The sequence below is a fragment of the Diabrotica undecimpunctata genome, chromosome 2, assembly GCF_040954645.1.
Source record: "Diabrotica undecimpunctata isolate CICGRU chromosome 2, icDiaUnde3, whole genome shotgun sequence".
Classification (NCBI taxonomy): Eukaryota; Metazoa; Arthropoda; class Insecta; order Coleoptera; family Chrysomelidae; genus Diabrotica; species Diabrotica undecimpunctata.
This window is the reverse complement of record NC_092804.1, coordinates 15,887,578-15,908,360: the sequence shown is the minus strand read 5'-3', so window position 1 is coordinate 15,908,360 and position 20,783 is coordinate 15,887,578. Positions and strand designations below refer to the sequence as shown.

General features: G+C 33.9%; 1 protein-coding gene across 2 annotated transcripts in view; it reads left to right on the top strand.

Moving 5' to 3' along the window:
- mgl (low-density lipoprotein receptor-related protein megalin) overlaps window positions 1-19,224 on the top strand; it is a 452,951-nt gene extending 433,727 nt beyond the window's left edge. The window contains exons 15-25 of one of the 2 annotated variants that reach the window (XM_072522342.1): window positions 1,106-1,287; window positions 1,506-1,762; window positions 1,882-2,072; window positions 3,169-3,380; window positions 3,724-3,907; window positions 4,553-4,778; window positions 6,496-7,689; window positions 9,296-11,667; window positions 11,726-12,140; window positions 12,881-13,119; window positions 13,802-19,224. In XM_072522342.1, the coding sequence (XP_072378443.1) occupies window positions 1,106-1,287; window positions 1,506-1,762; window positions 1,882-2,072; window positions 3,169-3,380; window positions 3,724-3,907; window positions 4,553-4,778; window positions 6,496-7,689; window positions 9,296-11,667; window positions 11,726-12,140; window positions 12,881-13,119; window positions 13,802-13,992 (5,663 nt within the window). In that variant the 3' untranslated portion in view covers window positions 13,993-19,224. Of the gene's footprint in view, window positions 1-1,105; window positions 1,288-1,505; window positions 1,763-1,881; window positions 2,073-3,168; window positions 3,381-3,723; window positions 3,908-4,552; window positions 4,779-6,495; window positions 7,690-9,295; window positions 11,668-11,725; window positions 12,141-12,877; window positions 13,120-13,801 lie in introns of both variants that reach the window. The other variant, XM_072522341.1, reaches the window with a different exon arrangement.
- Window positions 19,225-20,783: the final 1,559 nt, after the last annotated feature.

Here is a 20,783-nt window from a genome sequence, read left to right as displayed (position 1 = left end):
TAACCTTAACCTCAAAAGTATCTAATGTGCGTCAAAAAAGTGACGATAATGCGTCAAGAAGCGTCAAAAACTCGAATATTCGATGTGTTCGGACGCATAATCCTACTTTTGTATGCACATTCGATGATTCTGACGCGATTAGATATTTTTCATGATACATTTCATACATTTCATGATACATAATAGACGCATATTCGACGTTTTTCAAAGTTTTTAATGCATAATGACTGAGCGAAAGAGTATCTAATGTACCAGCTAAGTAATTTCTGTAGGCCTTTTCATCAGCCACCATATTTTTCGTACAGTTTTGATCAATAACGTAAAATATATAGGCATTATACATTATTCGTCACTGGGGTATAAATTTGTAAAGAAATATTTATTAAATAAATATTTTTTATTTAATAAAGAAAAAGGCTTTAAAAAATTTATAAAATAATAGGTATGTATTGTCTTTACATGATTTAGATCGTGTATCACTCTTACATACTCCATAACGACATCGTTTCGTTGTTCCTTTTCGTACAAGTATCATAATAGTAGTCGATTAAATTGATTTACTAATTGAGGCGCTTTATTCTTTATTTTTGTATTGTTTTTTTCAATAACCCCCTACACTTGGGTATTTTTATCTTAATTTTGTGTTAAGATACACTTTATTGTTATTTATATTACTAACCCAATATGTTTGTTTACAAAAACCTGTACGAAAAAATTGGCTAACACTATTTTTTGATGAAAAGTCCCATTTTTTACTCTATTTCCTGATCTATCTTGTGTCGAATTTCTTAATTTTTGTATGTACCGATTTTTATTTTCCTCTGGAGATATTCTTGACCTTCCGTCCAATATTTTGGTAATTTTACTCATTAGTCTTGTGTTCTCTTTTCGCAATTGTATCAGTTTTGACAAATACTTCGTGTGCTTGATTCAACGTATATGTCAGCATGGTTTTTTATTAGTTTTAAGTAGTTGGTCAATCTTCAAGCAGCACTTAAGTTTCCGTTCATATTTACGTCAATACTTTCATATATATTATGGTACTATTTATTATATTCCAAAAATTTAATACATATATTTAAAATATCTTGTTATTTTATTTCAGCTTTTCACTCCTGTTCGCCTAATGAGTTCAGATGTGCAAACGGCCGTTGCATATTCAAATCCTGGAAATGTGACCACGAAAATGACTGCAAAGATGGTTCTGATGAACAAGATTGCCAATATCCTCTCTGTGCCGACGGAGAATTCACTTGTGCCAATCACAGATGTATTCCTATGGCTCAGGTATGTCTTTTGTTTTATTGTAAAAACCTTTAAAAAGTTTCATAATTACACTTGATTCTGACAATTTATACGACAATGATACCAAAACTAAAATGTCTTAGATCTGGTGGGGTGTCAAGGATTAATTAATCAACTACATACTTTTACAGAGGCACATACTGGGATATACATAAACTCTATATTCTCGTACTAAATATAATAACTTGTCATAATTTTAGGTATGCAATGGCGTGAATGACTGCAAAGATAACATTACATCCGATGAAACACACGAAAGATGTCCTAACAATACAACATGTCCTCCCAACCATCTAAAATGCGAAAATACCAATATATGTGTAGAGCCTTACTGGTTATGTGATGGAGATAACGATTGTGGTGATAACTCCGATGAAAATCCATTACATTGTGCTCAAAGAACTTGCCCACAGAATAGCATCAGGTGTTCAAACCACAGATGCATACCTGCAACCTGGTAAATTTTTTTACATATCGTTACAATATGTGAAGTATATTATTTGTATCTCCATGCATGTCGCCTCCACTTTTTGTGTTATATCTCATTACTAAGGTATCTCTTTGTGTATTGTATAGGTATTGTGATGGAGACGACGATTGTGGTGACGGTGCTGATGAACCTCCGGAGTACTGCAAGAGTGATGGCAGAACCTGCTTTGGAGATTTATTCACTTGTGACAATGGTAACTGCGTTCCAAGAACATACATCTGCGATGGAGATAATGATTGTTTAGACAACAGTGACGAAGATAGCAGACATGAATGCAGTAAGTATATAATTCATCTGCTTTAAATCTGCTTTTTTAATGTACTAAACATTAAAAGTTGTATTGCAAAAAAATAAAAATCAGACTTTTTTACTTGTAAATTATGATAGAACATATGTATTGGTAATTATAAACCACCTTATGTCAAGCTGCGGTGTCTTAATGCTTTAAAAGATTTACATGAACTCCATTGGAATTTACACAATGGACATCAGGATCATTAGCGTTATCTATTATAATCAGATCGCTTTGGTAAAAGAGAACAACGTCTTTTCAAATGAAATACAGATTGAGAGGGGCGTCAGTCAGGGCTGTGTCCTGTCTCCTACTTTGTTCAATTTGTATTCAGAGGAAATAATCCAGGAAGCACTAGAAGAACTAACTATGGGAATAAAAGTAAATGGCCGACCAATCAATAATATACGGTTTGCCGACGACACTATTTTATTAGCGGAATGTCTTGAGGATTTACAACAAATGGTTGACAGAGTGGTAGAAGTCAGTGAAGAAAACGGACTGTCCCTAAACACAAAAAAGACAACAGCGCCAAGAAAACATAACAATACATAGAGAACAAATTAAAAAAGTTGAAAAATATAAAAATCTGGGTACAATAATTAACGAAAATAATGAGTACACAGAAGAGATTAAGGCAAGAATATGACAAGCAATAAAGTCTTTCAACAAACTGAAAAAAGTACTCTGTAGCAGGGACATTTCAATTTCTTTAAAGATAAGATTTCTGAGATGCTACGTGTTCTCCGTATTATTTTATGGGTTGGAGGCTTGGACATTAAAGAAAGATGTTTCGGACAGATTAGAAGCCTTCGAGTTATGGGCCTACAGAAGGATATTAAGAATAAGTTGGGTGGATAGAGTCACGAATGTTGAGGTGTTGAGAAGAATGGGAAAAGATAAAGAAGTTTTAAATACAATTAAAGTCAGAAAACTGCGGTATCGAAAGTGCGAATTGCCATGATGGTTGGCAACCTTCTTAGAGGAGATGGCACATGAAAAAACAGAAGAAGTTTTTGTTTGATTTTTAACAATTTGCTTCTTTTAAAAATTAAAAAATGTATCTTATTTGTAATTTTAGACGACAGAAAATGCGATGAAGAAAACGAATTCGTGTGCGAAGCAAACAAGGAGTGGCACAGAGCTCAATGTATTCCTAGGAAGTGGATATGCGACGGAGATCCGGATTGTGTTGATGGTGCTGACGAGAACGCTACTATACATCACTGCGCGACACCTCAGCCTTGTAGCGACGATCAATTTACATGTGGTAATGGAAGATGTATCAACAAAGTAAGTAGCAGTCAACAATTTCTTTTAAATAATATTAACCTTATTGTATTGTAACTGTAGTGTAGTTAGCTTCTCTAAAAACGACAAAAAAAAGTTATACTACTATATATATATATATATATATATATATATATATATATATATATATATATATATATATATATATATATATATATATATATATATATATATATATATATATTCTAATAGCGAATCTGAAAGCTCTGAAAATGTGTGCTGTCTTTCAGGACGAAGAAGAGTAAGGCAAACCTACTGTATACTTGAAATAAGAGCTGCATTATTTAAAATAATATCTGTTCCTATCTTATTCTTTATGTTTTAGGGTTGGGTTTGTGATCACGACAACGACTGCGGAGATGGTACCGATGAGGGCAAAGAATGTAACTCCAAATACAAAACATGTTCTCCCAATGAGTTTGCCTGTCAAAACTTCAAATGCATTCGCAGCCAATACAGATGCGATGGCGAAGATGATTGTGGAGATCATTCTGATGAAGTTAACTGCAGTAAGTATTTTAGTTAGGTAGTGTTGGTGTGTAGAGACTGATTTCCCACCCCAGGTAGGAACAGTAACGTTAACGAGAAACATATTTCTTGTCACTTCTTGGCCAGTAGATAATTTGGGGTTAGATAATTCGACTTAATATTCTGAACCGAACTGTTTCACCTTCATCGTCTTTTACGGTTCGTTTTCCTCTATTTTCTGCACAATTCTAGTGAACAAATGGTCGTGTTCCATTCAAAAGGCTAGTCTACTTTGTTTTAATTAATCGACACACATTTTTTTGTATTAATCTATGCTTAAATTTGTAAAAAATCTTCGCCCCAAAATATTATCGACCCAATTATATCTTTTGATAGGTCGAATGATTACCGTGCAAAAATGCAAATAACATTTGTGTGGTAAAACCTTCTGAGTACATGTAGAATTTAAAGTCAAATTTTACCATTATGATGACAGATTTGACATTTCCTCGCCGGTGTTGCCATATCTCAAAACTTAAGTAACAGTTCTCTTATATTACTAAACGTACAACGTTACTGAATCTGGCATTGCTTAAAAGAAATCTGGGGAAAGGATACATGTTTATGAAAATGTGTTCAATATATTATTTAAATTTCCATTTTCCTATCTGATTTTTATTTTTTAGAAAAAGAAAATCAAACGTGTGCCGATCCAACCCAATTTAGATGCAACAACGGCCAATGCATCAACTACAATTTGGTCTGTAACAAAGTATCTGACTGCAGCGATGACTCTGACGAACCTTTACATTGCAACGTGGACGAATGCGCCAAAGTCGAAATACATCAATGTGGCCATAAATGCGTTGATACACCAACGGGATACTATTGTGAATGTAACCAAGGATATAAGTAAGTAAATACGACATATTTTATTAGATATACCATATTATTTGAACATTTAATCGTTGCCAGTATAATAACACTTATTTTTATAACATTTTTACAAACGTTATTGGTTTTACACTATTTTTGTAGAAATAACCAACTTTTTAGAAGATGTTTTGTACCTACTAGGTTTTGCTACTAGGTCTGCAAGAAGGGCTCCGACTTGGAGCTCCTACTGATTGCTGTAGATATGGGAGCCCGGAACAGCCGAGGCCGCAGAAACGCCGAAAAATAGGTCCTTATGGGCCTATTCCGTACGATAGGGGTGATACAATGGACTCTTAGGAGGTCTAGGCGTCTGAAGGGCTCATAAATGGGTCCTGCTCCAATCTATTATAACCATCCACAAAATTTGTTTTATTTTGAAAGAAATTATTAAGTTTATACTCTTTTACTGTAATTATAAAACTATATCTAGCGATTAGGTTAGATAAGGTTATGTGAGCGAGCTAGATCAAGCGATTAGATGAATTTGGTAATCTTTGTTTAGGATGGATTCGGTTAAGTTTTTTTTTACATCTTATAAAGGAAGAAATCTGAAAACAGACCCCTGCAACCCAGGTAGTGTTGGGTTTCTATCCCCATGTTGGTTCTGTGCCAGGGAGGAGTCTCCAGGGGTGTAATTTTAAACCGTTTTTGCCGCCACCGCTTCGACATGATTGACATCAAATTACACCTCCCCTGTGTCCTGCCCCGCTATCACCCCATTCCCATTCTTATGTGGCACAAACATTCCTCAGAAAAAAGCGAGACCTCTGTTTTTCACACATCGTCGCTCTCTCTCTCTCTCTCGCTCTCTCTTTCTCTCTCTGTCTCTCTCTTGTCGTGATTTCTTAGCCAAGAATGATCAGAACATAATTCTGGGGAATGCTGCTCGCTTCAAAAGGTCATGGCGAGTTCCCTTCCCTCACGTTCTTTGGAGGAGAGCAGCTCCCTTATAAACATCCCGTACCATCCTTTTTACCATTTCTCACTTGTGTTACAGTGTCCACAAGACTACAGTAACGTCACTGTTCGGTCCGAACATAAAAAGGTAGTTATGACCTGTGAAAATTTGCGTTGGGTAATAATCTACATCGCGTGTTTTCTCCCATTCTTGCTGCATTGGTTCAATCGGGACTTTCCTCTCGGCCAACCTCGCAGCACTTTTTTCCTCCTCGCCAGTGTCTAGGCCACTATGATTGTAGACCCTGGCCCCCTTTCACACGTCAATACATGTATAGGAACACAGAAGGTGATCGCCAACCGAGCCGCCACTGACACAGTCCTGCAGACACGTGCTACCCGCAGCAGAGTAGTTCTATCTACGCGTATTATGATCGTCTTGTAGATTGGTATTTCTACCGCCACACTCCAGACTGGGCCGCGTAGAGGACACCGTGTAGTGTTTTTTAGAAGTTTTTAGTATTTTAGAATTCGAAAATTTTCAGTTCTTGCGCCTTCTGTATAGTTCTTCGCAAAAATCACGAATAAATTTTTTTTAGTCCAAGGACCTCATTTTTTGACTTAAAAAAATTTTCATCTTGCAGGAATCCGTCCGACCGAAAATCTTGCACATCTAAAACTTTGTACTCTCTGTTTTATCCAGATGGGTACAATTTTCATATTTGTATCTTTTGTTTCTCTTTGCTCGTAGTATAACGAATATTATCATTTTTTGAAAAATATCTTTTTGTTTTAGGTTACTGGACGACGGAAAAGCTTGTGCTGATATAGACGAATGCATAGAAAAACCAGGTGTATGCTCTCAATATTGTTCGAACACACCTGGTAGTTACTATTGTAAGTGTAACGAAGAATACTACGAAAGGGAATCCGATGAGCACACTTGCAAACGAAAAGACAACATCACACCATGGGTTATATTTACCAACAAGTATTATGTCAGAAATATGTCAATTGACGCTCATATCTACAATTTAGTCCACCAAGACTTGATGAACGTTGTGGCTCTGGACTACGATTTAAAAGATCAAAATATTTATTTCTGCGACGTAACTGCAAAGACCATATTTAGAAGTGCTTTTGGAAGTAAAGTTAAAGAAGCGGTAATACGGCATGACTCTCACGGATTAGAAGGACTTTCAATAGATTGGATAGGTAGAAAAATATACTGGTTGGATAGACACTCCAAGAATCTTGATGTTGCTGAACTTGACGGAACAAATAGAAAAACTCTTAAGACTAGTATACAAGACCCAAGAGCTGTAGTTGTTCATCCTGGTACTGGATATTTGTACTTATCTTCTTGGCACCTGCAAGCATTTATTGGTAAAATAGGAATGGATGGTTCAAACTTCACCAGGATTCTTACATGGGAAAACGACATTGCCTGGCCAAATGCCCTTACTATCGATTTCTTCACCGACAGATTGTACTATGCTGACGCTCATCTAGACTACATTGCTCATTGTGATTTAGAGGGAAGAAATAGGCATATTGTTATTTCAGGCAACGCTGTACCACACGTATTCGCCCTAACACTTTTCGATGATTTCATATACTGGACAGATTGGAATTTGAAAGCCATTAGTAGATCAAATAAATTTGATGGCAAAGGACTGCAGATTTTAAGAAACACCACTCACAAACCATATGACATCCATATCTTCCATCCTTTAAGGCAGCTTCCTTACTTTAATCCATGTGCAACGAACAACGGTGGATGTTCTCACTTATGTTTGATTGCTCCTCCACCAGCTTCCAGTTATCTCAACATCGACGGTTATGGAGATGAAGGGCAAACTACCTTCGCATGCGCCTGTCCCAATCAGTTCTACTTGGCTAGCGATAAGAAAACTTGCATCGCGAATTGTACGGATGGTCAATGGCAATGTAAAGGACGTGATGAGAAATGTATTCCGTGGTTCTGGCAGTAAGTATGCGTTATATTTTATATTTCTAAACAATATACACGGTACATTTTTATTTATTATCTTCAAATAATTATTTTATTCCTAATTTCTTCAAATTTCGTTCTTTTGTTATTTTCTTGTTTTACTTCTTTTTAATAGTTGACGTTGTGAAGTTTTCTTACGATTAAACAACTTCTTTAATTATTATACTTCTATTTCAAGTTTCTACCAATTTCTTATGACCCTTGTATAGGTTATGTCTATTTGACCCTTGTATATTTTAGCGTTGGTAGAATTGTTGACACTTGTCAGCTTACCAGTGAAGCCTCTCTCCCACTACTCTAGTAAACGTGGTAATAAATGTGATAGAACCTTATAGAACTTAAATTCTTTTCGTGAACATAACTTTCATTAAACATGTAAAAATACAGCAAATCAAAGTAGCAAATCCATTTCATCCAACATGTAAGAACACTGCAGCATATACCTACAGAGAACCCCAGTAATATTCTAGCCATCCGAGGACCGTCGATCTAATCTGTGAAATATTTATGACTTTCTACTCACTTTATAATGCACATTTCAACATTCGGATTTTATATTTCAATGCGTATTTTTTCTATAATTCTCATTTAAAAATTTCCTGTTTTGACACCAATTTTCAAATATGTCCTTCATCTTGATTGTGCTGTCACTTTTCAATCAATGTTGCCATATTTTAAAAAAATATATTTTTCTTACAAATTTTAGTTTTAGTTTAGATTGATTTAGATACATTGGGTTAGATTTGATCAGGTTAGGTTTTAGTCATTAAGGAGTCTTAAGGAAATTAAATTGGGTTAGGTTAGGTCAGGTCAGGTCAGGTTAGGTTGGGTCATAGACATATAATCCAAATAGACTGACTAAGCTTTGCAATATAGGCCCTTTACGCAGTGCGGCAGAGAAAACTGACAAACTGCAAATCAGTCTCTGCATCTCTATCTACTGGGCCGAGTTTATCGACCACGTGACCTTCCCATTGGCTATTTAGGTCACGTGGTCGATAAACGCGGCCCATTAGAAAGAGATGCAGGGAGTGCTTTGTGCTTTGCCGCTGAACGAGCGCTCAGTGTATTTGTATTAATATGTCGATGGGTTAGTTACCTTAGGTTAGCTTATGTTTTAGTCATTAAGGAATGTTTAAGGAAATTACATTGGATTAGATTTATATTGAATAAATAATTCTATCTTGAATAAGATCGAATCTTGAGAAGGTACTATGTCGTATATTAGCAATAAATTGTGCTTGTATAGACAATTCTAATTAGTGTGGAAATGCATGAGACTTCTTTTTACAATTTGAATGCATTAGGTGTTTATATAATCTTTTTTATTTTAACATGGTTCTACATCAAAAATATTGGTATTTATATTTATTTAAATAGATTTCATATGTTTTTGTAACCAGTTTTATATTTCTATAATACTTTCTGTTATAATTTACAATCTTTTTATTTCTTTTCCACTTTTTTTAAGGTTTTTTTATACCTTTCATAATTTCCCAAACAAAAATGAAAAAAAGCTTTTGTACATAAATACTTGTACCTTTTGTTCAATAATAAAATGGGTTTTTTTTTTCACTTTTAGGTGTGATGGAGAGAAAGACTGTAAAGACGGTTCCGACGAACCTGCAACATGTCCTCCACGCCAATGCAGAGCTGGTTCCTTCCAATGTAAAAACCTCAACTGCACACCATCTGCGACTATTTGTGACGGCACCGATGATTGCGGGGATAATTCTGACGAACAGAATTGTGATAAAGAATGTCCAGAACTGGAAATAAAATGTAAATCCAACGGCAGATGTATTTTGTCAAGCTGGCAATGCGATGGAGATGCTGATTGTAAAGACGGATCTGACGAAGATCCAGAAATTTGCCATAAACGAGCTTGTGATCCCGAAATCGAATTCACGTGCAAGAATGGTCGTTGTATACCGAAATTGTGGGTTTGTGATGCTGATAATGATTGCGGCGATGATTCAGATGAACCTGCCTATATGTGCCGACAAAAGAATTGTACCACCGGTTGGCAACGTTGTCCTGGAAGAGCTAACTACCGTTGTATTCCAAAATGGCTCTTCTGTGATGGCAAAGACGATTGCAGAGACAACTCAGATGAACTACCAGAAAACTGCCCACAATGTAATCCAGAAACTGATTTTAAATGTAAAAATAACAGGTGTATACCGAAGCAATGGAAGTGTGACTTTACAGATGACTGTGGAGATGGATCTGATGAACTTGAAGAACAATGTAAGGGATCTTACAGAGAATGCTCAGAATCAGAGTTCAGGTGTGGTAATGGAAAATGCATTTCTTCCCGATGGAGGTGTGATCACGAAGACGATTGTGGTGATAATTCCGATGAAAGCGATTGTAATGGATTCCAATGTAAGAATGGTACTTTCCAATGTGCTTCAGGACATTGTATTGCCTCGTATTTCCGCTGTGATGGCGACAGAGATTGCAGAGATATGTCAGATGAAAAGAACTGTCCTCCTAGGTATCCTGGAGGAAGATACTGTCCAGAATCCCGCTTCGAATGTGATAATCATCTATGTATTAGTTCAGCTGATATTTGTGATGGAGCTGATGATTGCGGTGATGGTTCAGATGAGTCTCCACTTCTATGTACCAACTTTAACTGTGATACTTTGAAAAGATATCAATGTGCCAACCATAAGTGCATTCCTAGATACCAATTGTGTGACGGCATCGATAATTGTGGCGATGGATCTGATGAAAATAATATGACTCTTTGTGCTACCAAAATGAAACCATGCGATAGTCTTACCGAATATAAATGCGCCAATAGAAAATGCATCGACAGAAAACAAGTTTGCGATTTTGCGGACGATTGTGGTGATAGTTCTGATGAGCTTGGATGTCATCATAATGATGTTTGTTCTGATGCTACTAAAGGAGGTTGCGAACATCACTGTATGAACCTAACCGATGGAGGTTACATCTGCGCTTGCTATTCAGGTTTTATAATATCTCAAGAAAACCGGAAAGTATGTTTAGATGTAGATGAATGCGCTACTGGTACTCACCATTGCTCACAAATATGTATAAATTTGAATGGAACCTACGGTTGTGCTTGCAGAGATGGTTTTAGACTGTCAGATCAACTATCGGGTGTTTGTAAAGCAGAAAAAGAAGAAGTTAGCTTATTGGTGGCCAACGGAGGTGAAATAAGATCGTTTGAGTTGAAGCTTAGAGAAGTTGAAGGAGTAATAACTGAAGAACAACGTATAGATGCAGTTGATTATAGTCCTAAACAACAGATGATATTCTGGGCTGATAGTAGACAAAAAACTATTAAACGGTCCTACATGATCAATGCTCTTAATGGTGAAGTTAAAGCTGGATTCTCTCAGGATTTAGAAATTAAAGGCAACTCTAAACCCGTCGCTATAGCAGTAGATTGGGTAGCTAATAATCTTTACTGGACGGAAATCGACAGAAGCGCTAAACCGAAAGGACGAGTAATGGTAGCTAAAACGGACGGAAGATATCGTAGATCACTTATTAATGTTGGTTTAGAAAATCCATCGTCACTTGTAGTTGATCCTTCTCTTGGAAAGATGTTCTGGACAGATTCTGGTTCAACACCGAAGATAGAAGTGGCATGGATGGATGGATCCAAACGAAGAACTCTCATTACGGATCAAATTCGTCATCCAACCGGCCTAGCTATCGATTACTCAATGGATCACGCGGTTTACTGGGTGGATACGAAGTTGAATATTATTGAAAGAATGAATCCAGACGGTAGCAATAGAATAACTGTGATAAGAGGAGATATATTAAAGCATCCTATATCGCTGGATGTATTTGAAGCCAACATTTATTGGATAACAAAGAACACGGGCGAGTTAATTCAACAAGATAAGTTTGGACGAGGGGTTCCAGTGGTAATCCAGAGAGATATGCAGAACCCTTCTAGTGTTAAAGGTAAAGAATTAAATTTGTGAAATAACTAACGTATTTTTAACTTTGTTTCTCTTTCTAGTTTATCATCAACTCAAGTATAACGAGTCCATAACAGATCCTTGCTCTAACAATCACTGTTCCCATCTTTGTTTGGTAGTTCCGAATGGCCACCGATGCTCCTGTCCTGATTCTGCTACTCCTAGTCAGAAGATCAAGGCAGATATTGTTTGTGACGCTGCTTCAGAAAGAGAGCGACCTCTACCGAGAATATGCAAATGCGAACACGGCGGATACTGTCAAGAAGTTGACGATAGCCAAGAACTGTCTTGTAAATGTTTGGAAAATTACCAGGGCGAATACTGTGAGATTCATTCAGAGCATAGCACAGCTGGACAAGCAGCCAATACTACTGCTATCGTCGTTCCTATTGTAGTTATATTGTTAATATTGGGTGCAGCTACCGGTGTCTACTTCTTCATCAGAAAGAGGCCTTTGTAAGTATAAAATTTTAATAATCTAATAATAAATCAAAACGGTTAAGTCAAATGCAGTTTTGTAAGGATTAGGGCATGTCAAATAATGAAATATTAATTTAAAGGTTAGAAAATATTACTTCTCGTTATTAGCGTATAATATACACCTACTGCGTGAAATAAATCAACGTTAGTCAGTAGTATAGGAATAAGTAGCTTGGGAATAAGTAATTCAGGATTCAAATCCTCCCCTATCCAGCAGACCAGGTGAACTTTCGACTCGTTTTTGGCTCCTAAATTAAAATGTTTATCTTATTTCTAAATTGCAATGTTAATAGTAAAGTGTCCATTTAACATTACAAAGCCAAAGTCTGACAACCTCCAGAAATACATATACTTTTTTAACAGTTTGATCTTAACAAAAAATATCAACTTTTTACCTCTAAAATAGGTAAGTTACTCAACGACATATCACTACAAATTTACAGATCAGGACTTGGAAGCACACTTTAGCACATTTTTTAATACTACAATCATAGGTGCCGACAGCGGGGTGCAAGGGGGGCATATGCACCCCCCTGTCCGGAAAGAAAGTACATGTATAGTTCAATATTTTATATTGGTTAATAGTATGTGTAGATGCAAACGCATCCCCCTGAAAAGCAGATGCATCCCTCTGAAAATAATCCTGGCGGCACCCATGACTAGAATAATTACTTATATGTAAAAATGAAGAAAATAATTTCTTTTCTTTTCAGCAGCAAGGGATCTGGATTAGGCAGTCTAGCAAGTAGTCAAAGTGTATCGTTTAGACAAGGAACCAACGTAGAGTTCGGTCCGAATTCATTTAACAATGGCGGTGGTCCTTCTGAACCGGTGGATGTAGCCTACAACTTAGATGCAATCAGTGGCAATGTTGGAAACAAAAACCGAGATTTCCATAATCCAATGTATGATGCTGTACAAAATAATCCGGACACACTTCCTAACGGCAGTGGAGGTAAGCTTAATATTTTATTGTGAAAGTTTTGAAAGTGACCTTCCTCTTTTATTTCTTTGTGTTGGGGCCCAATTCTTCTCTGTTTTCAGCTATATTACCCCGTTATTACGTAAGGCAAAGTTTCCATTAAGGTAGCCAAGTGCAGGTATCTTTTTCTTGGAATAATCAGGGCTTTTTAGATTTCAATGGCTTCTAGGATAGTGATTAGTGTATTAAAAAACCGGGATATGATGCTCGAATGTTCAAAAACTATCTTACGACCTGTTTGAAGATGATGTTGAGCCAGCGCAGAAATTAAATCCAAATTGTGGAATGTTCATTGATTCTGTTTTGAATTATTCGATTGATTTGACCTATGTAAAATAAATTGCACAGCTAATTTCATAAATTCCATTATATTCATTGGACTCGTGTCTTTAGTTGATTAGATAAGAGAAAATTTGGATTTTTCGTAATCCGAATTTCGTATTCGTATTACGAATTCGTAATTCGTGCGAAATAAGTGGTGGTGATCATTTTATTGAAAAAATCCATTTAGGATTCTCAATTGATGATGTTTACATGTACCTCATCTTTCTGGTTATTCTATTATTTTTAGGAACTTTACCCATCTTCAAACAATAGTGTTTCTTGTTATTGTTAATAAAATGAAAATAATGTTTATAAATATATCTTTTTCCAGCTCTCTACGAGGTCTCCGACTTACCAAAACCAAAAGGTGACACATTCCTAGAGCCCCCTAGCGCAGTAATAGCGCCATCTAGCATCAAACACATGTCATCTCCTAACGTTCAAGTAAGACACAGAGAACTTGATCCGGCAGCCCAAGATACGGGTAAAGACACTCAAAAACTTGTAGAGGAAGACTGCTGATATCAATTGAAAATCCCAATCTTTAATATAGCATACAACTACAATAGATAATATCAACAAAAGTGAACTTTTTGTATTATAAAGTGAAGTTACTTGATTTTATTGACAAGTAAACATTGTTTTTGTATCATTTTACTAAAACACTGTAGAGTTAAAAATCGTTTTCTGAGTTTTGTAATAATAGTCATGTAGAATTAGTGGAATGATATAAAAACACAGCGTCTAAACTCTTGAGTTTAGAAGTTATTTAGTCAATATCATAATTTATTTTTTCAATGTTTGTGGATAAGTCAATGTTGAGAAATATATTTTTTTATTGAGAATGTAGTGAGACGAATTTTTCATGAACTGGAACTAGACCTGTAGGACTGTTGCATATTGGGATTCAAGTGCCATTGAAAATTGAAAGAAAATGAACAAAAATGACATTCTAGTTCCATTCTTATGAGAAATGATTAAATACATTGTAATTTTCCAGTAGTACGGTCGTCTGTGAAATTGTGAAATGATTTACAAAAATTTTGACAACTGTTTCGGGCTATTGAAAACATTTTGTTTACATCGTTTCTGTGGTATGTAATTTTATTCTTTTTAGTGTTGTAAATAGATGTAAACATGGTTTAAAATAACAATGTACATATTTTAATATCAATTTTAATATTTTACCTATTAGGTTTTAATTATTAGTCATTTATTGGTAGATATATTGACAGTTTTTGGAATTTGTAATAACAACAGGTATCTTTCCGTGTAAAAAAATATATCCTTAGTTCGATATTTTATGTTATGCGATTTGCGTTGGTTCTTTGTTCGCCTTAAAAGCTCGTACAATATAATATAAAAGTCGAAAGCTCGATTTAACTTTATATGTTTCAACTTAAGCGTCCATCATTAACATATATCTGATGAATGATATATTCTTGATGATTTCTACTAATACTACAAACTACCAAGTAGTTTTTCATTCCTTTATAGTGGAGCATGTTGCGACTGTTAACATTTAACTCTCTAATAAGTTTCAATTCTTTTTTCTAAATTAAAAATGATTTGTCAGTGTTACACATTTCCGTTAAAATATCACACGTACTGTAAATACGACTGATTTTATATTTGATTTATATATAAATTATATTGTTTAATACTACAGTTTTTTTACTAGATCTTAACCTTATCTTATAGAATAATCGAATTATTTTCTTCACATTTCCGTGCAGGTGAGCAATGACATTTCTACGTCATCACAATACAACCAACTATTTATAAAATACCCTAACCAAGATTAGAGTTAGAATTATTTTTTATTTTGACTTCTTTACATCAAAAGATAATAATTTACATTCAATAGTTTAAAAAAAAGCACATTCATCTTTATTTTATTGTGTTCATAAGGAGCTTGTGTCTCCATTAAATCAATATTTGAAAAAGGCCGTGATAATCGACAGCCTCTGATAAAGAATCATAATCTTCGTAACAGAACTTACTTACCACTAAGTTCTTGGTCTAATTAGTTTTTCTAAATGCCTAGAGCGTTAAGAGATCCTAAAACATTAGTCACAATTAATATTTTGTCAAGAAACAATTGGTTTTGTATTTAAATCTAACAATATAAATTATTCATTGCAATCAACGATGTAGGTAATAATTATATTAAGGATAGAACATAATAGATAAATATTTCCGTCCAACTCCAAAATAGCTGATAACAATGGCCGACTCTTGTTTCCAGAATATCAGTGGTTTACGAAAAAAATTATTTTGTTACATATATATGTACAATAATTATTTATTTTCGTTGTTATTTACATTTGAAAAGATATAATGATGTGTAACATTGTAAAATCAAAAAATGATAACATAAAAACATATAAAACATATATATTTTACAGATACGTAGTTACGCATCGCACGCCACTGATGTGACTGGATGCAATATATTAAAAATTTAACAAATTTATTGATTTACCAAAAAGAATACATTAAATTATTGACTTAACACATATTGTTATTATACCTGTTTAACATTAAAATATCTGGGATAACTATATCCGCATTAATCACCTGTCAAATTCATGTCGGACATTGTAGCTAATGTGACGTCACTTCCGTCGTTGATCAGCTACGTGTAAAAATATCAACATGTTGAATCTTTATTACATTACATCGTTAACTGCAATTCATTATTTTTCATGTACATTTGCACAGATAAATTAATAATAATACTCTTAACCTAACATTTTCCATACTTCATAATTCCCTACTTCAACTCCATGCGAAAATAACAACGTCAAAGTTGAATGACTTGCAACGGATTTATATGAAAAGAGTTTATATTGACGATTTCCTTATATCCGCTGCACGTCATCCATTCATTTTTTCATAGCGTTGCCGATATGCCAATATAGTGTGGTACAGTAGAGAATATAGAAAATTTGAAAATGGTAATAAGCTCATTATTATTATAAATTCATCTCTTTAGATGCAAATGATAAAAAAAGTAACGACAAAAAATAAAAAATTATAATGAAGAAGTTTTAAGTATTAAATTTAAATTCAAAACAAACTGCTATATGACAAAAGATTCATAATAATCAAGTTTCTTGTATTTAGAGAATTTAGAAAACTAATACCTCACTTGCTTACCTGCCTCACAGCTATTACTAGTAACAGTGGCTTTTATTATCACATTCTTTTTCAAAATATTGAATTAATGAAGACAACTTTTCGTTGAAACATCTATTTTGAGTTATTGTTAATAAAAATACAATAAATAATTGTTTATTTATATTTAAAAAACTTGTGGTGTTAATTAAAATACATATGGCAACTCTGTGAGCAGAACTGTGGGTTTTTTAACTGTCATTTGCGTTTCAAAAATGGAAGGTCTGGAAGGTGACTTGCTTAAATACTATTTAATGTAAATTATTGTTTTTTGAGTACTAAACTTTTTATTAAAACATTTTTATTAAGAATCTTATTTTACGAAGTAGTAAACTAGGGTCACTTAGAACCTTTACGAAGAACAATCTTAAATGCAACATTTGAATAGATTGTACATTCCTCTTGGCCACAATATAATTAAATAGTTGGAGTTCTTATTTCTGGAATCCCTAAATGTGTATTTTTTCTGTGGTTTGTAGTAGTATTTTTAATTCTTTGATAAAACGTTTTCTTTAAAATTTTGTTTCCGGACTCCGGAGAAAAGTTTCTAAACATTGCTATCCATTCAGTTTGAGGGTTTCCAATTATTTTCTGCATCTGGTTGTAAAAAACTTCACTTTCTTCTTTTGGTGTGTTCTGTTCAGGTGCATATATCGCTAATCAGTATATTTAATATGTGAAACAACATATATCGATGTTTATTTCAGTTCGATAAACGTTGAAATTTTATAGCACATTATGATTTTTTAAATTTTGTAATCCTTTTTTCACATATGTTGTCTTCATTTCAGTCTTATTACGAGACAAGGTCTGGAAACCTGTCTGTCTTTCACGCTAGGTGCTAACCTGCCTGGGAACGCTCCTTGTATCTGGACTTGGAACAAGCAATGTTCCCAATAGTTTTTGACTACTAAAGTACCCATTTCATCAGTGGTCAGTATCGTCACACCAGTTGAAGTTTATGTTTCTTTACTTTTGGATTTTTATGGTGTGATTGCTTTCGTATAAGGCTGATTGGTATTTAAGTATAGGGTAATCGGTTTTAAGGTTCTAGATTGTACAGACTGATCAGTATATTGCAATAGAGTATGCGATTTTACTTTATAATATGATATTTACAGATTCTTTAATAGGTACAAGGTTTTTGCGGTTACTGAACCAAATCCCAAGGACTGTCTATATGTTTCAACCATTACATTTTATTTATTCTGCATAATATTTATTTATACTCACTGTGCAGCAAAAGTAGCATACGTTGTTCGCATATTTCACAGACTAACATATATATGTAAATATTCTAAGTAGTTCTCATGTAAAAAATCAAAAACCTTTCCGTTTAATATTAATAACCTTTTTAACATTCCAATTTTTACGTCTATTAAGTGAAACACACCGTCCAACGTTGTTGTAATGAAATTTCCTCTGAAACAAATCAGATGCTGTTTTATTTTAGTTTAAATTTTATTGAATTGTTATTTAATTCTATGATTTTATCGATAATAAGGAATATTTCTTTTGAGAGGCGATTGGGCTGAGTAATGAACATGTCTTTAATTTGTAAACTAGTCAGTATTCATACTACTCGTTAATAAACGCTTATTATTTTGCCACAGAAAAAAATACAAGTAATGTAATCAAATGATATATTATCTTCCATAATCCTGTTATACTACGAAATTCATATTCACAAATGTTGGTATGTCAAAGATATTGGGCTATTTCGATATTATTTCTAAGAAAATATGCTTGAGCATTGTTTTAAATTGTATTTCGAATTCCTATATACTTTTAAACAACATAACCTAGATTTCAATTTGAAAACCTCCTAGCAAAGTTTGAACTTATTTTTTAGGTGCAGAATGACATTTTCATAGTATAAAATTGATGTAATCTTATATATAAATGATTAATTGGTATTTTTAACGTATATACTCCAAAATTAATCTTCATATCATGTCCTTAAGTTCTTTATTACATAAATATGTATATATTGGCACTTTTCTTAGTATAAGAAATCGCTGCCTTCATGACGACGTGTTACTACAACTAAATAATATTCCTATAAGTTCTTAGTGTTTTTTAATGTTAATATTCTTTTCGTTTAATTTTACTATCTCCGAAAATACACTCTAACTGCGATTTCAACATATTTTTTGTTTAGATATTCAATATATTGAATTTCTGCTGCTCTTTTTGATTTATGTCTAATATGTTTTAAATTTTACGTTAACTTTCAGTTTAATTATTCATTAGTTAATATTTTATTATTTTAATAAATCTATGCTTAAACTCTATGTCAATATTACGGCAAAAATCCTGATTGTATTTACAGCTACTTAACTTCTTCCACTATACATATCAACCGATGTTCATTATTTTGCCCGTAAACCCTTCAAGAAAAGGGTAGCATTGAATGCTTGTAGACTAGAACTTATGACGTACTTACAGCATGAAGTTACCCAAAAATAAAATATTCATTATGATCTTGTTGCAACTATATGTAACTTTGTGTAAATATTTTGGGAGCAAAATTGTCTGTTTTACAGAAGATAATATAAAAATTGTTTATATAAATTGGTTTTATTTATTTTATGATCATTATCCTTGATATCCACATATTAACTCTAGAGTTACTCTTTATATCTAGACATAACAAAGCGATTGATTTTTTTACATTGTTGCGTGTCCTTGTATCCTTAGAAAGGACATGGGACATATATGTCCCATTAGTGTTGAATGGTGAGATAAATAAATCCCATCTGTAAAGAAACAAACTTATATTCAAAATAAAAAAGTACATTATACAAAAAACATCTTACGAATGACGTGGTCCATCAGACCATAATCTTTTACTAGGGCGGTTCAAACTGCACATGTAAAAAGTCCATAAAAGAAAAGCAAAAAAACGTCCGGACATCCAGAAGTTGAAAGATAAAACAACAAGAGAAGAAGTCAAAGAGGAGATCAACAACAAAATAAACAGCATGGTAATCTCAGATATTAATCAAGAAAACATAAGTGTAACTAACTAGTGTAACTAATTAAGTGGTAGATAAGAAACTTAATAAAAAATAGAAAATTAAAAAATAGAAAACAATATAAAGAAACAGCCATGGATGAGACAAGAAATATTAGAGCTAATGGAAGAACGAAGAAAACACAAAAGGTACAAAGAAATAAACAAAATCATTAAGAGAAAGATTAAAGAAGCAAAAAAATCATGGCTACAAGATCAATGCATAGAAATAGAATCCCTAGAACAGAAGCATGACACTTTTAACCTACATAAAAGATCAAAAACTTAACGGGATGAAACGAATCACGAAGTCATAACTTAATACTAGACGAGCACAACAATCTGCTCTACGAAAATGAGAGAATACTTGAGAAATGGAGACAATAATTGGAAGAATTATTCAAGGAAGAGCAAGAGACAGAAGTCAGTGTTTCTGGATGTTCAGGACCAGAAATAACGCTCAGTGAAGTTGAAACTATTTGAAAAAATCCAACTCAAACTCCTAACGAGTCTACTGAACAAAATATATGAAACTGCAGAATTTCCTACAGATTGGCTAGTTTCCACCTTCATCCATCTACCCAAAAAGGCAAATGCCACCAGATGCTCTGATTAGAGAATTATAAGCTTAATGAGCCACGCACTCAAAATCCTTCTTTGTTATTCACTCTCGCATATATAAAAAACTTGAAGAAAACATTAGCAATGTTCAGTTTGGGTTTAGAAGCGGACTGGGAACGCGAGAAATTGCGAAGTCTACACATGCTTTATAGACTTTGAAAAAGCATTTGACAAGGTGCAACATCAAAAATTATTTCAGATACTGAAAGAATCTAGTATTGATGACAAAGATTTACGCCTAATTAAAAATTTATACTTACAGCAAAGGGCAACTGTACGAGTAGACAACGAAACCTCACAAGAATTCATAATAAAACGGGGAGTACGTCAGGGCTACATTTTATCACCGACGTTGTTCAATACTTACTCAGAAATGCTGTTCAGGGAAGCTATTGATGGTTTAAGAGAAGGTATTAAAATCAATGGTGAAATCATAAACAATTTAAGATATGCGGACGATACGGTTTTGATTGCTGATAATGCGGAGGATCTGCAA